The sequence below is a fragment of the Hydra viridissima genome, unplaced genomic scaffold (genome assembly GCF_058129835.1).
Source record: "Hydra viridissima isolate aposymbiotic clone 2 unplaced genomic scaffold, HvirCarnegie_v1 scaffold_10, whole genome shotgun sequence".
In the NCBI taxonomy this organism is placed as follows: domain Eukaryota; kingdom Metazoa; phylum Cnidaria; class Hydrozoa; order Anthoathecata; family Hydridae; genus Hydra; species Hydra viridissima.
The window spans coordinates 14,808,050-14,824,086 of record NW_028324309.1 but is presented as its reverse complement, the minus strand read 5'-3'; the positions used below and the strand labels follow the sequence as shown (position 1 = coordinate 14,824,086).

The following is a 16,037-nucleotide window of genomic DNA, read 5'->3' as shown; positions in this document are numbered from 1 at the left end:
CTACAATAAAAATATAAACTCTTCTCCACAGTAAGTTCATCATAATAACCTTTAGAAGGATCAAAACTTCTTTGTATAACGAAATCTGGTGACGCTGAAGGTTCTCGGTTTGGGTGCCGTTCTGCCATTGTCAGAATGATATCCTCGGTGACGCCAACCTTTTCTTCCGCTTGGATGTACGAAACTTCTTCCTGCCGTCAATACTATCTAAAACAACAGCGTTTAATGAATAATCTGAAAACAAACGCTCGTTTAAAGGTTGAATATCTTTCCCATAATCCCATTTCATAGCCATTTTAGGTAATTTATCAACAAATTTAGGAAATTCCTCAGGTTTCATCAATTCAAACCGACCAACCTTCTTCGAAATAGTACCCCCTTTCAATAAAGGAACATCGTTAGGATTAAACAAAGACTCATAACGCATTCTTTTTAATCGCATATAATCAGGTAACTCAGTTGTAGGATCAGGGTGATAATCAGAATGATAATTCCAATTAACACTTCCATTAGAACTACGACTCGAATCGGAAAATCTAGAACTATTTGAACTCAAAGAACTAAGACTAGATGATGAACCACTCCAATCAGAATCACCATACAAAACATCTTCCAAAATACAAGTAGGCCTACGTTTACCAAGTTCTTTTAAACAAATACGCTCATAAGAACCCATTTGATTCTTAGGTAATATAATATCTTTCAAATACCGTCAACCATCACTTATTGAAGGAACAGAACTCTTAACAGAAGAAGCAACACCTTTAACAGCACTTAAAACACTTTTAGGATTTAGAGCGTCAGTTGAACTAACAATAGATTCAGCAATACGGGCAGAATTGGTATCTTAAAAGTTCTTCTCATTTACACCAAATATCTGATTATCCCAACCAGGAGCAATCTTCAACTTTTTGAGTAAACCTTTTTATTCCTTATCTGCGGACCATTAAGATTAAACCCATGAGGAATTTGAAAATAATAATCGTCACCCATGCGAAAATCGAACAGTCGTATGGCATCCACATAAACTCCAAAAATTGCAAGCATATAAATTATGATCAACACACTCATTATATAAACTACAACAAAACACTTTTACCGCACCAATCAGCATCAACAACTAATATAAACCACAATAATGCAAATAAAATCATTGTAATTAAAAAACAAAAAAACACACACAATATATATATATATATATATATATATATATATATATATATATATATGTATATACTAAAAGGGCGTTCCCAAAGCCTTATAATACAAAAGATTAACAAATTCTCGACTGACTACCCAACCACTAATACTATGAGACCAACCAACCATCAACGATCGTTGGTGGTCGGTGCTTAAATCAAGAGATTAATATTATATAATATTTTTTAAATATCTTATAGGATTAGATACCGACCGACCATTCAATCTGATCCTTATTACCCGCTGTGGCATAAACCAGCCACAGAATAATTATCTACGGGGATATAACCAAGGCTGAATGGGAAAATGCTTGCCTTGAGAGTGACCAAATGTTGCTTTCTCTGTTTAGTAAAATGGAGTGGCAAGACATTCGTTGTCTTTTATGAAACAAGTCCTAAAAATGCCAAAAAGAATGTGATAACGTAAGTTTTAACGCTCTTATTGCGGAAGCTAAGGACTTGTGGCGAGTTTTATCAAAGCAGCAATCTTCGTATATTGTTTAATCTAGGGTCGTAAAAAAATTTATATTATTTTTGTCTTGCGGTTTTGAACCTGTTTTTGTTTGAGAATACCTAATTATTGTTCATTCTATCTAAAAGATATTGTAAAGTGATCAGTTTAACTTGCAGTTTTAGTTTTTCAAAAGCATTTTAAAATCAGCACCTGCCCTTTATTAAGATAAGCGGCTTTTTTTTTATTTATTATATTAAAAGTAATATTTATGGAGACTTTCTAAAACCATTTGTCTAGTGTCCATGTTAGATTGTTGTTTTTTTGTTGTTGTTGCAAAAAAAAGAGTTATTAAACATGTCTGGTTTATAAAGTAAATGTTTCACACTTTTCATTGCTCAATTAAAAACGTGTCCAGAGAATATTGTAATAATGGAATTCACACTGCATCACGATTCAAACAATGGTGCAGATGAAGGGGGCAATTTTAAATCTAAATGTGTATGACATTTCAAATCATTTTGAAAAAGTTCTCTTGACTCATGGGGATATCACACCACTAGAGGAAATTCTCCCCATTTTGCAAACAATCAAGAAAACAAGTGAGTGGATGTCTTGTGACAAGGAAGTGAGAAATGATTTTGCTCTTGTGCGAATCAAATCTTTGTTTTTGACTTTCAGAAAAGAGATTCAAAAAGATGCAGGCTCTCATTCATACAAAGCTTTTTTAAAAAAAGCACTTGATCTTTTGACAGAAAAATTCCCGTTGGAAGGTGCAAAGATTAGTGCACTTGCTCTTGGACACTTGTTTAATCCAGTTGTACGAGGTTCACTTCTTCCAGATGATCTAAAAGAAAGCATGTTTAACTTGTTGATAGAGGAACATGAATCCACACTTCAATTCAGAGAAAACAAACTTGTCCGTGTTGAACCAGAATTGCTGTTTGAACCAAGTGATGATCCTTGTGAGGAGAACATGGCAGAGTTGCTTAACACTTCGTTAGCTGCCCAAGGGTCACTGTCTCTAAGTTCAATGGAAATTGAGCCTCTTAGATCTGAGTTCAACGACTATGCACTGTTGCCACGTTTTGGAACAAACACAGACATCCTGGAGTGGTGGAGGAATAATAAAAAGGTGATTCCAATGCTTGCCAAAATTGCGAGAGGGGCATTGGCCATTCCACCATCTTCATCTTCATCAGAAAGAGCTTTTTCCAGTGCAGGGAAACTCCTGACAAAACATAGGCATAATCTAAATCCAAAGACAACTGAGAAAATGATTTACATCAACAAAAATTATGATCATTTAAAAGACTTGGTAAAAGGAAAGTGGTATTTGAACAAGGAGGATGTCCCTGCTGAGAGTTTGGATGATATTTCAGACTCTGAACCTTCTTCTGCCATAAATTCTGACTCAACCAATTCTGGAAGAAGCTCAGATTTAAATGAACTTGAAGATAATGCTTTGGCAGAGCAGCCAACACAACAGCCTTCAAAAAAGAGGAAATATTCCTAAATCATCTGAAGCCTTGCCTCTTAAACAAACCAACAAAAATAGCTAAACTAACTGAGAGACTATTTGTTTGCCATCTTTTAATGTGTTCGTGATTTTTGTACAATAAATGTTAAAACAAAATGTGTTTCATTGTGTTTTTCATTTTGTGTTTTTCTCTTAAGATAAAAAAAAATATTTTATCGAGTTTTTTATGAACAAGGAGTATTAGAAATTTAAAAAATCTAACTAGATTTAAAATGAATAAAATGACTAATTGTTAGACAATTTGATTAAAATGATTAATAATTTACTCGAAACTGATTAAAACGGTCACACAACTTTAATCGAATTAATCATTAATTTTTTAATTTGGTTGGTCATTAATCGATAATCGAAAACTGCGGTTGTCCGCTCTCTAATGTTAATCTTGCACTGTAATTTACAATAATTATAATGCACTGTAATTTGTCTAAAAATGTTTAAGTTGTATTTAAGTTTAGAAAATTACAACTGCCATTTATTTTTTTGATCTTAGCAAATCTTGGTGTTATCTAATATTGTATCAAGTGGATCATTTAACGGATTGATTTCACGTCGTATTTACAACAGATGCGTACGTGCTTACAACATTTTATTTGATGCATTAGAGAACATCCGATTTTTCAGTTTTCTTAAATGTTCTTAAATTGAGCATGATGAAAATATAAATTTTATTGCATGCATGGCTAAATCTTTTCCATCTGTAGATTTTCTTCAACATGTAGAAAGCCAATAATATAGCATACTTTTTAAAAATTGTAATGAGTGGATAATGGATTAGAACAAAAAAAAGTGCAGCTTTTTCATTCTGGTCTTCTTTCTTAGAAATGGTTCAACTTCTTTTGATTTTTGTAAGGGCAACACGTACAAACGATAGGAAATAGTGGTGTACGACTCCGCAAAACTTGCATTAAATTCTTGTAATTGCTGACGCTAAGGTTTCTGGGATGTGTAGTACAGCCAGATTGTAAACATAAATAACAAAATACAAACAAAAAAAATACAATATATATATTTTGCTACTTCATGATTCAGTTGATTTTTATATATTTTTCCTTTTAATTATTTTAATTTGTCAAACTATAGAACAGAATAATAAACAATGTCTGCTCGATTTTGCGCAACTCCTAATTGTCAAGAAAAACGAGGAAAAAACTATTATAAAAGGGTGTAAATTTTTCGCTTTCCAAAAGAAAAAATAGGTTTGTATTTAGTTTATAATTAATTTATATATATATACAGTATTGGACAAAACATGTCTTACATGTCTTTAAGACATGTTTTACATGTCTTAAAAACGAAACGAACTATACTACCACAGCAAACAGTTCAGGAGTCTGGAGTCATAGCATGCCGTGATGTGAGCAATCAGCTGACAGGTGACAGCACACAGGCAGAATTTCGTTGACAAATGCCATTTTGCAGCGGACAAAACAAGTGCAACTTTTTTGATTTGTTTCATTTTCTTAAGTCTGGTCCGTGTCAACGTCACGGAAGTTTTTTTTATAATTAAAGAAAGTATCCAGAAGTTTCCAGAAGCATACCGAAGCTTTCAGAAGAAGCATTCAGAAATATCCAGAAACATTCAGAAGCATCCAGACGCATCCAGAACCATCGAAAAGAAGCATCTAGAACCTTCCAGAACAGGTTCACACAGGTTCATTTTACTGTACAATGCTGCTCACAAATTTAGCACACATTTGATTTAAGTTTCATTTTTCTTCTTTTAATTGAATTTTTAGGCGGTAAACTTCTTATGCCTTTTCAATTTTTTTTATTTACAGTTAATTAAAACAAACCTTATGTAGAAAAAAAATAGAAAAAAAATTACATTCTTTAAACCATCTATTTTTAACTTAAACAGAGACCGCTACTTAAAGCGGTGTAAAAAAGCCGCTCATAAGTTTAGCACACTTGCACTCCTATAGTCTTTTAATTGCCGTTTTTTACTTTTTGACGTCAAATTTTTATTAAAAAGTAAATTTAACTTTCCTTTTTTACATAATAACTAAACAAAAGTTTCTAAGATATCCATAGTATGTATTACCTCATTTGAAATAAACTTGGTATTTTTCGCCTAAATTTTGTCCGTAATTTGACCAACTAAATGGGAAAAAAATCAATTAGCTCTGAAATAAAACATAGTATTGTAGGACTACATCTTGGTGGTTTCAACAGTTCTGAAATAGCTCGAACTCTTAAGTCTGTATCTCGTTCATGTGTACTCAGAACAATTCAGAAATTTGAAAAAACCGGTACTACTGCACACAAAAACCGATCTGGACAACCAAGAACAAAAAGTATCACCAATCATAATAGTAGTTGCAAGAAAAAACAGATTGCGCAAGAAGTGAACTTGGCTCTAAAAAATCATATCTCAAGACAAACTATAAATAGAAGATTGATTGATCGAAAACTTCGTTGCTAAGTTGCTGCCAGAAAACCACTGCTTAAACTAATTGATAAGTTAAAACGTATCAATTTTGTAGAGCTATTTTGAAAATGACTAATTATGAACTAAGGAGAAGAATATTTAGTGACAAATCCAACTTTACAGTTATTAACCGAAAGAACAGAGTGATTATCCGAAGGCACTGTAATGAGATGTTTCATAGTCGCTTCATTGTGCCGCGACTACAAGGTGGTGGAGGTTAACTAGGCATATGGGGTTGCATCACTTATGACGGCCCAGGTCTCTGCTACTTATACGATGGTCGTATGGATCAACATAAATATATCGAAACGCTTGAAAATCATTTAATCCCGACTAGAGACATCTTTTTTAGCAATGAGTCAGAGTGGCAGTTTCAACAAGACAACGCTCCTTGTCACAAGGCGAAAACGGCGACTCTTTGGTTTCAAGAAGACAACATTAAGGTACTTTAGTGGCCAGCTAGATCACCTGACTTTAATCCAATCGAAAATGTATGGACTGTACCGGACCGCAAACTCACTAAAGCTCCCGTAACATCAGCTGAACATCTTAAGGAAAGTTTGAAAGAGTCGTTCTACAGCTTATCAACTGATTATTTCCGAAAACTTTTAAACTCGATTAAAAGAAGATGTGAACTATGCATGAAGAACAAAGGTGGACATATCCCTAATTGATCTTGCTATTAAAGCAAACTTAAATCCAGCTGTGCTAAACTTATGAGCAGCTTTTTTCGAACTTTTTTTTTGTATACTAACTTTGAATAAAGATTTTTAATCATAGACAGTTGTTTTTTTTAGTTTTTTTTTCTCTTAATGTAATTAAAAAAGCCAAATAAATATATTTTGGTTTTTCAAAAAACCTTAAATTTCTTATTTTTTACTTTTATTTCATTTTTAATGAAAAAAACGCCACTTAAATCTAATGTGTGCTAAATTTTTGAGCAATATTGTATAAGAGACATGTATATCGACATGTAATTCAGTCAGTATATGGAAGTCAATCAGTCAGTATTATCAAGACAGTTTATCGAAGTGAGTTTTATCGAAGTGACACTGTTGTAAAAAATGACCAAAAACTACTTTGAGCTGACCCGAGAAAACTGCTTTGACAGGGTGAAACTACAATGTTTCCTGACTCCAAAAATGTAAAATTTGAAATCTAACTATTTCGTCCGAAAAAATAATTTCGATTTTTAGTTTTTAGTACTTTGCACAATAGGGCGAAATGACAGCTTTTCAAATTTTGCATTTTTACAGCATTCAAAAACTCTTCAAAATAAGCATTTATTACTCCAAAACATAACTGTCTAAAATTCACTTGAATAATAGTTTATTCTGACACAACTGATATTGTTTTTCATTAACAAGATGGAAATAATAAACACTTTCTTAAATAATTCTTTTAGTTATTCTAAGCCAAAACACAAAAACAACCTCTTGATTCTAAACACATAAATGCAAATGGTACATAAAATAAATTCTTCTCAATATTTGATTCTTCACAAATGCTTGCTGTTGTAGTCCACAACACATGAAAGAAGCCTCTTTGCATACTCAGGATGATTGCGGTCTCTTTTGTATCTCTGCCAATGTGAGCTGAAATTATGATGCATTGATTCTGTTGCCTGCTCACTAAAGATCCCCAAGGGAGCCCTTTTGATCTCAATGAATTGCTTCACATGGAAGAAAACAGCATGAACTTTTGGAGTCACACTGATGTTCATGATTGCCAAATATGAGTCTCTGAAGCGATCAATTTTTTCAGAAAAGTCATCCTCCAGAACCATACCAAAACATGCTGTCACCACAGACTTAAACTTTCGAAGGGCATCAATGATTCCAAAGACTTGAAAAGCAGACTCAGTCTCTGCAATTCTTTGAAGGAGGTCAAGATTGCTGAGAAGCTTGTGACAGGCATTCCCTGCAAACTGCCCACCATGGTATGGTTCTTGTTGAATGTGGAGAGCTGAGGGCCACTTGACAACATTGGGCCAAACTTCTGTCATGGCTTTGTACATGTGATTGACCACACCAAGGAGAAGATGGAGTTCCATTGGTGGTATGAGCTCCAAGATGAGTTTGTTTTCAGAACCAGATAGCAAAGGCTCATGCACTACATTGCCAAAAGATCTTGCCTTTTTGATATCACCACCAGACTTAGCAAACTCTTGATAACAGGCAACAAGTGAGCCTAGTGTCCTCAAAGATCCTGATTGAGAAAGATGCTTTGATTCTGTGTTGCACCAAGAGCAAGGGTGAGTACTTGCATGGCTCTGAAGGCCACAAAGGATGTTGGCAAGTTTCATGTCGCATGAGACAACAAAGTTGACTTTGTCTAACTTGATTAAAGACAAGATCTGCCTCACATTTTCAAAGTTTTCTGGTAGTCTTTCTGATAAAGCCACAAGCATTTGACGCTTTACACTACTGTCTTTGGCAGTCCTCTGAGTTAAAAGTTTTTTCCGTGGTGGTGACCTTGAATCACAGTGAGAATCCAACTCCATGATGCCAAGAGAAACTTTCAGAAATCCTCCACCTCCATCAATTCCCAACTTGACAATATGATTCTGGAAAACTCTTCGAGAAAGCAGGACTTCATTCAAAAGCTCGGCAAGATCCTTGCAATGCACAACCACAAAGTCAGTGGAGTTACTCTCTGATAAAACTTGGATGCTGGTTTGAGTAAAAAACTCAGACAACTGTTTGCCAATGGCTTCAAACTTAGCTAGAAAACTAGTCTCCACAATCTTGGTGTCACTGACTCTGTTGATGGTTGATGCCAATTTCTTCATGCCAAGGTTGGACAGTCCTGTGTTTAGCTGAACTTGTACAAGATCTTCAGTTTTGATGCTGGGTTCAGGAAAAAGAGCTCTTGCACTTGAGCTTCCTAAAAATGAAATTATATTAACACTTTTTGTAATTTTAAGTTTTAAAATTAAAGGTATTCCCTCTGAATCTGCCATCTTTATATGTATATATAAAAGTATCACCTGTTTTAACTCTAAGTGGTGGGCCGCCTTTAGGATGCGATATTTTGGCAGTACCACCAGGTGTGGAAGGTTTAGTAGAGATGACTTGAGTAGCTATTTGCTCTACAGCGAGTGGATCAGCTGTAGCTAGCTGCTTGAGATTCTCTCTAAAAGTGAATGGAGTGCACTGATGTGGCAGACCTCTTCCAACTAGACTCAAACAATCACCACATCTTTGAGGGGTACAATCTTCCACAGGTTTAGAATAGTCCACTGGGCTCTTCTCATTCAACTTCAAATGTTCAACTTGACAAATAAGACAGTTGCAACCTTGATCTCTTGTTGGTGGTCTAACTTTTATAGATGAGAAAGGAAACAAAGGTGGCAGGTTAACATCTTTTCCTTCATCTTTTCTCCGAAGAATTGTTCGACATGAGTCACAAATGCCTCTTGGCACTCTGGTATCAGTCAAATCAAGACTTGTATGGTAATGCTTGAGGATCTTTTCAACAAGGAACTGTGTCAACTCTCGAAAGCACTTCTTCAGACACAAGACACAGACAGATTTCCGACAATCTTCATGATTTTTTGAAAAATTTGGCATTTTGAAATTTTTCTCACACAACTGATAAGTGAAACACTTTAAATAAACATGTTCACTGCCAATTCCCGGAATTTTTAGCTTGTTTACAATTTTGATGCATAACTTAAAACAAACATGTTCACTGCCTATTCCCGGAATTTTTAGCTTATTTACAATTTTGATGCAACAAAATGTTTATAATATAGTTCAACCATGAAATTGTAGGTAAAATTTTATCTTCTGAGTTAAAATACAAATTATACTTGCTATATAGACTGTTATGTTTTAGAGTAATAAATGCTAATTTTGGAGAGTTTTTGAATGCTGTAAAAATGCAAAATTTGAAAAGCTGTCATTTTGCCCTATTGTGCAAAGTACTAAAAACTAAAAATCAAAATTATTTTCTTGGACAAAATAGTTAGATTTCAAATTTTACATTTTTGGAGTCAGGAAACATTGTAGTTTCACCCTGTCAAAGCGGTTTTCTCGGGTCAGCTCAAAGTAGTTTTTGGTCATTTTTTACAACAGTGAGTGAGTTTTATCAAAGTGTTTTATCGAGGAACATCAATACAAGAAGTGAAATACAACAAGTGTTTCATTACATCAATACAGCCCACATCCAACCAAGACGTTGTGTTCCACAGAGCATTATTGTATCATCACAAGGTAAATGTAACACGGTAAGCCTTGAGAAGCAGGCATTTCCAGGAGAGGCGTGGGGTCGCACGCCTTGAGTGAACACGGATATTTTTTTTTTTGGATAACTCGGCCACGCTTTTTTAGCATATATTAAAAATAACGCTTTTTTAAAAAGGCGCTGAAAAAATCAAACTAATTCGTTGTATTATTTTATAATTTTTTAAATAATTTATTCTTTTCATTAATAAGGAAATAATAACATAAAATTAATATATATATATATATATTTTTTTTTTGCATTTTTTTTTCTTATAACAAAATTTTTTTTTATTTTACATATGTTTTTTTCTAATTTCAAATTTTTTTTTTTTACAAAGTTTTTTCTTATCACAAAATTTAAATATATTTTTTTTCTTGTTACAATATATTCTGGCTTTAATGCTGTTTTACATAAAAATATGAATACATAAACTCGATATCCGTTTAACAATACAAAAGAAATATAAATCAGTTGTAAAAAAAGTTGTAGAAGGGAGGGGGTAACACCTCGGGCGGCGTAATATTCGGACCACCGAAATATTTAATACCACATGCGATTTTTAAAAAATGCGTCTGTGATTCTTGCTAGATTATTATCCGAACTATTTTATATGTTTTTCTTCTTATTTTTAGGGTGTTTATTTTTTTCAGCAACGATATTTGAGACAAGTCGAGGAACGAAACAGAAAATGTGTTCAAAAACTTTTTTAATCTATTTTGAAAATATATTTATATTATTGTAAATGTTACAAGTTATTCAAATAATAAATCGTATTTATGAGTAGTTTTATCATTTGAAACTTTGAAAGATTTAAAATCGATTACAAAAATGCACAAATATTATTTCGTCATCTATGACATGCCCAAATAAATGCACAAATATTATTTCGTCATCTATAACATGCCCAAATTTGACATCAATACCATTTGGCAGCTGTTGGGGTCGTTCGTTTTACGCAAAATCTTTAAAACGACAATCTTTAAATAGATTGGTTATCTTTCCATTAATTATCTCTTCCGTGTTGCATTTGATATGATTTTATTCTTACATCAAACTTGTTCTGTAATTACAATTAAAATACCACAACATTTCCTAAGTACTTTTTTGCAATGCAATAAAAGACGATCATTGAAAAAAAAACAGATCAGGGTTTCAGGCGAGAGAAATGAGTACAAAAGCTATCACAAAATCTTTACAAACTGTGTTATCCTGGAAATACGATTTCCTTGGTTATGATGTCATAACTGTCAACAGTGTTTCCACAGTCGTGAAAATATGGTGTAAGCTATGTTCTAAGCGTGAGAATATCTCTGACACATTTGGGTGTGCCAAAAATTCTTTAAATGCTTTTTCAAAAGGAACTAATGTTGTGACACATCATCAGGTATAATTTATTGATTTATATGTTTACTATAAAAAATAGTCATGGTGTCTATATTATAGAAACCTAGGATGTAACAAGAATGTTAGAACTAGGATGCTATAAAAAGTTGTGTTATTTTTTAAAATTCTATCCAAGGTAAAGAGACATTCGTCAACAGCATCGCATATAGAGGCAGTACGATTAGAAAATATTGATAAATCTCCTTTGAAGCGAAAACAAACAAACGACATCTCATCAATAAGCCGAGATGTCAATGAAGCTTATTTAAAGTTAATGCGGACCGCTTACGAATTGGCTATGCATCCGGCTATGCCGCATAGTAATTTTGAAGTGCTCATAAAAGTTCAACGCGACAACGGTGTCAAATTATTACGAGGCAAAAGTAACAAAAACGCAGGTATTCTAAATATATGTATATATATATATACAAGGCCGTAGACAAATTTTTTTAGTGCTGGAGATTGTAAAAAATTTGCGATATTTTAAGTCTGTACACAAAAATTATATTATTATAATATAATGAAGGATTATTTTTACAAACGTGGAAATTATTTTTAAAAATGGATGATTTTTGTAAAAAATTAAGGACTATCCCCCACCCCCCACAAATTTTAAAGCCGTGTCGGCTGCTATGATGTAACAATAGACTAATAGAAAAACTATTTTTATTTTAAAATATCCATATTTTATTTTAGCCAGGAAATTTATACATTGCATCGCTGAAACAATTATGGAGAAGATTGCGGCCATTATTGAGAAAAAGCCATTCATGACTATGCTTTCAGATGGTAGCCAGGCTAGAAAAACTGGCAGTGACAAAGAGGCAGTGTTAGTTAGGGTGCAGCATTCCGGTGTGCCATGTTATTTCTTTGTTGCGCTATGCAATATGGCTGATTTTGGAGGAGGTATTGCTGATTCTTTAAAATTAGCATTAGACAGTGTATTTCTAAAAAATAACATTACGCAATGAAAAATTCCTCTGTTCATTACCAAATATCGTACAAAGTTGGTTTCTGCCACCGCAGACGGAGCTAATGTAAATATGGGCATTTATACTGGGGCATTAACTCAATTGAAACAAACGCGCCCTTGGTTGGTAAATATTCATTGCATTAATCACCGGCTGGAACTTTCCATTAAAGATGCAATGAAGCAGATTAAAGAATTTACAAAATGTGACAACTTTTATACAACTCTTTTTTATCTTTTAAAAAACTCAGGTAAGCTAAAGGAGTCCTGCAGAGAAGCAGCAGCCGCACTATCAATACAATATTATACACTTGGTAAAATTACTGGAACTAGATTTGCCTCGCATAGACAAAAAGGTTTTACGAAGCTTCTACATAACTGGCCCTCATATTTAGTTGCACTACCTAATGCTCTTGCAAGCCAACATGGTTATCGGAATGAAACAAGAGCTAAGATCCAAGAAATACTTAAAAAATTAACTAACTATGCTTTTCTTTGCAAAATTGGTACATACCTTGATTTGCTTGATGCAATGGGTCCTTTGTCACTTTTTTTCGAACAGAATATTTTGTTGGCACACGAAGTTTACCCCAATGTTGTTCTGACAATAAATAATTTGACTGCACTTAAATTAGAAGAAGTTGATGATGCCATTTGTAGCTGGACGCTAAAATTTATTATAAGAGAACAAGAAGGTGTTGCTACACTTGAGTCAGGATACTTAAAGGCAGGGCACAAAAAGAAGAAATTGAAAAACAAGGAATACCTTGACATCAAGCTAGAAGGTATGTTACACCCAACACAGGCGGATGTTGAAAGAGCTTTGGTGCTACGTAAAAAATGCATTAACTTGTTGACACCTTTAATCAAAAGTCAATTCTCGTCCTTTAAGGAAAATGAAGTTTTCACCTCCATGGCGTGGCTTAATCCACAAAATTGGAGAAACGACCAGGACAATGGCTACCAAAGTATACTATAGATTGTGCAATATTTTAGGGAACCACTTTTAGCAGCAAACATTCAAGAAGCAAAGATTCTCGAAGAATGGCAAGCAATACAAATAATAGTAAACAGAAGTTATTTAAAATTAACATGTTATGAAATATGGGAAAAATTATTTACACTTAATAAATTGGATTTTCCAAGTATCTTGCTAATAGCTGATTTGTGTTTGTGTTTTTCAGCATCGAATAGTGCCGTCGAAAGATGTTTCAGCACACTAACAACAATATTGTCAGATAAAAGACTTAGTCTGCAGCATAACACCTTGGAAGAGTGCATGCTGATTTCTGGAAACAGCCATGTATGGACTGTGGAAGAAAAAAACGAGATATTGCAAGATGCCGTAAGTAAATATTTACAAAAGCGCAGAACAAAATAATTTCCATTCGAAAAAAAAATTAACTTTGCCCCAAATTCTGAAAATGTAAATGAAGAACCGATAACTGCACATCCGATAAGTGACACAAGTTCATCCGACAATGAACTATCGTGTCCAGATGAACGAGATGCAAAATCTAGCGAAAACGAAAGTAGCTCCACTGACGTCTCGGGAACAGATGAAGAATGCAGTGACGATGAAAGTTGTTCTACTGACAGTGAATGCAGCAAAATACTTTAAATTTCTTTGTTAAAATAATAACTATATAATACTTTAATAACTTGTAATATTTACAATAATATAGGGCTGCGGAAATTAACGATTAATTAATCGATTAATCGCTAATTTATTTAATCGATTAAAATTTCTTTAATCAGTAATATATCGATTAATTTTTGCCGGTTTTCCGTTACTTTTTTTTTTTTTTTGCCGTACATATATATATTTACAAGTTTCGTAATTTATAATAGTAATATTTACAAGTTTCCTTAGTCAAAATATATAAACGAGATTATAATTATAATTAAAATAGTACAGACAGGACTTCAAGAAGATCGTACTGATCTTATCACGAAGCCCTTACAAGTGAATAATATATATTATGTTCAATATAGGTAATATATTATATATTAAGTACAACTAGTTATATTAAAACTACTCGAATATTAAAGTTAACTTTAATATTCTTCAATTAGAATAAACTCAAGATTACCTGTTTCTCTTATATTATATTTATTAACGTTATTTATAAAGAAATTATTTGTGAAGTGGTATGGTACTTGGCCTAATTTAAATTTTAGCATGAACAATATATTTTGATATCTGTTAATTTGATAAATGTTAAGCATAAAAATTTATAAAAAAAAAATATCGTTTTCATATAAATCATTCGCAAAGAAGTTATTTTCAGTTTTAAAAGTTTTAAAAACGTCTAAACGCAACTTTTCAAAATCAATTGTTTCAAAGTCATTAGCCATGACGAAAAAGAGTATTAAATTTAGAATTTTTCAATAGAATTCGATAAATATAAAATTAATTTTGAAACCGCGTATCTTGAAAATCTCGACTAAAGATTTTGTCATATTTTAAAATACTTACTGACCTGGGAACATTACCTTACATTTCTATATCCGTTTCTAAAGTAAACAAAGTTTGTTTTGCAAATATGGCTGCGGCAACTAATGAAAGCAACGTTTCTGTCAAACATTTAACTGGAAAGTTAAGCAAGCATTTTGTTTTCAAGTTGAATGCTGATGGTAAAGTAGACGAAGGTGACAAAATATACTGCGTTCACTGCAATAAACAGTTTGCTTTCCGTGGCTCAAACACATCGCTGACTTATCACCTTCAGCACAAGCATCCTCTGAAATATCAACAGGTTGTCGACAGTGAACGTAAGATGACCCCTCAGATAAAATCAGTCACCAATTTATTTACGGGTCAGTCAAACAAGCCTGTCAGTGAAAAGGTCTCAGCCGACCTGAAGGTGGCAATAGCTCATTGGATTGCCAGTTCTGGACGTCCAACAGCAATTGCAGAAGATGCTGGACTAGAGGCGGTGCTTCGTATTGCCCTTCAAAACCAGACTTATACTTTGCCCAGTCGCCGTACAATCGACACTGTCATCGGAGAGATGTGCAATGAGAAGTTGAATGAGCACAAGAAAGTTCTAGAATGCATTCATAGTATTGCTCTAACTACTGACTTTTGGACCTCCACCAACAATGAATCGTACTGTGGGATAACAGGTCATTGGATTGATTCTGAGTGGAAACTGACGTCTGTCGCTTTAGCTTGCATAAATGTTGAAGAAAGGCACACTGCTGATAATGTTGCCAGTTTCTATAAAGAGTTTGCCGCAACGTGGAACATTGCTGAAAAAATTAGCTGTATCGTAACGGACAGTGCACGAAATATGGTTACTGCTATAGGACGGACGGATTACAGCCATATACCGTGTATTGTTCACTGTCTTCAACTGAGCATACTAGCAGGTTTGAAAGCAGCTGATTCATCTCCTATTCTGGCTAAATGTCGGCAGCTAGTTGGACATTTTAAGCGCAGTTCAAGGAATACATCAGAGCTAAAGGCCAGCCAAGCCAGTACCTCTAACAGGTCTGACGATGTGAAGTTTCACAAATTGCAGCAGGATGTAGCTACGCGGTGGAACAGTACCTACCTAATGTTAGCTAGATTGCTGGAAGTGAAAGATGCCATTAAGCAGTATAATATTGACCATCCCGAGAATTACACTGGAGATAAACTAAGGGAGTTGGACTGGGAGAAAATGTCAAAATTTGTCTCGGTATTGGGTCCACTTGCAGATGCTACTGAGTATATTGGTAGTGAACAGTATGCTACATGTTAGGCTGTACTTCCGTTTGAAGCATTTTTGCGCAGACTTCTGCGGGTTAATGATGACGATCCAGGGTATATAGCACGTTTCAAATCTGCA

General features: G+C 33.9%; 2 protein-coding genes and 1 pseudogene across 2 annotated transcripts; 2 read left to right on the top strand and 1 right to left on the bottom strand.

Moving 5' to 3' along the window:
• Nucleotides 1-2,110: 2,110 nt before the first annotated feature.
• LOC149883286 (uncharacterized) lies at nt 2,111-2,885 on the top strand (annotated as a pseudogene).
• A 2,014-nt stretch (nt 2,886-4,899) lies between these two features.
• Nucleotides 4,900-9,482, bottom strand: LOC149883285 (uncharacterized). The gene is made up of 2 exons (XM_090065418.1): nt 8,608-9,482; nt 4,900-8,504 (listed from the first exon to the last, which is right to left on the bottom strand). The coding sequence occupies exons 1-2, from the start codon at nt 9,188-9,190 to the stop codon at nt 7,117-7,119; spliced, it is 1,971 nt and encodes a 656-aa protein (XP_089921544.1). The 5' UTR covers nt 9,191-9,482; the 3' UTR covers nt 4,900-7,116.
• A 5,265-nt stretch (nt 9,483-14,747) lies between these two features.
• Nucleotides 14,748-15,950, top strand: LOC149883284 (E3 SUMO-protein ligase ZBED1-like). The gene has a single exon (XM_090101048.1). The coding sequence runs from the start codon at nt 14,748-14,750 to the stop codon at nt 15,948-15,950; it is 1,203 nt and encodes a 400-aa protein (XP_089957174.1).
• Nucleotides 15,951-16,037: the final 87 nt, after the last annotated feature.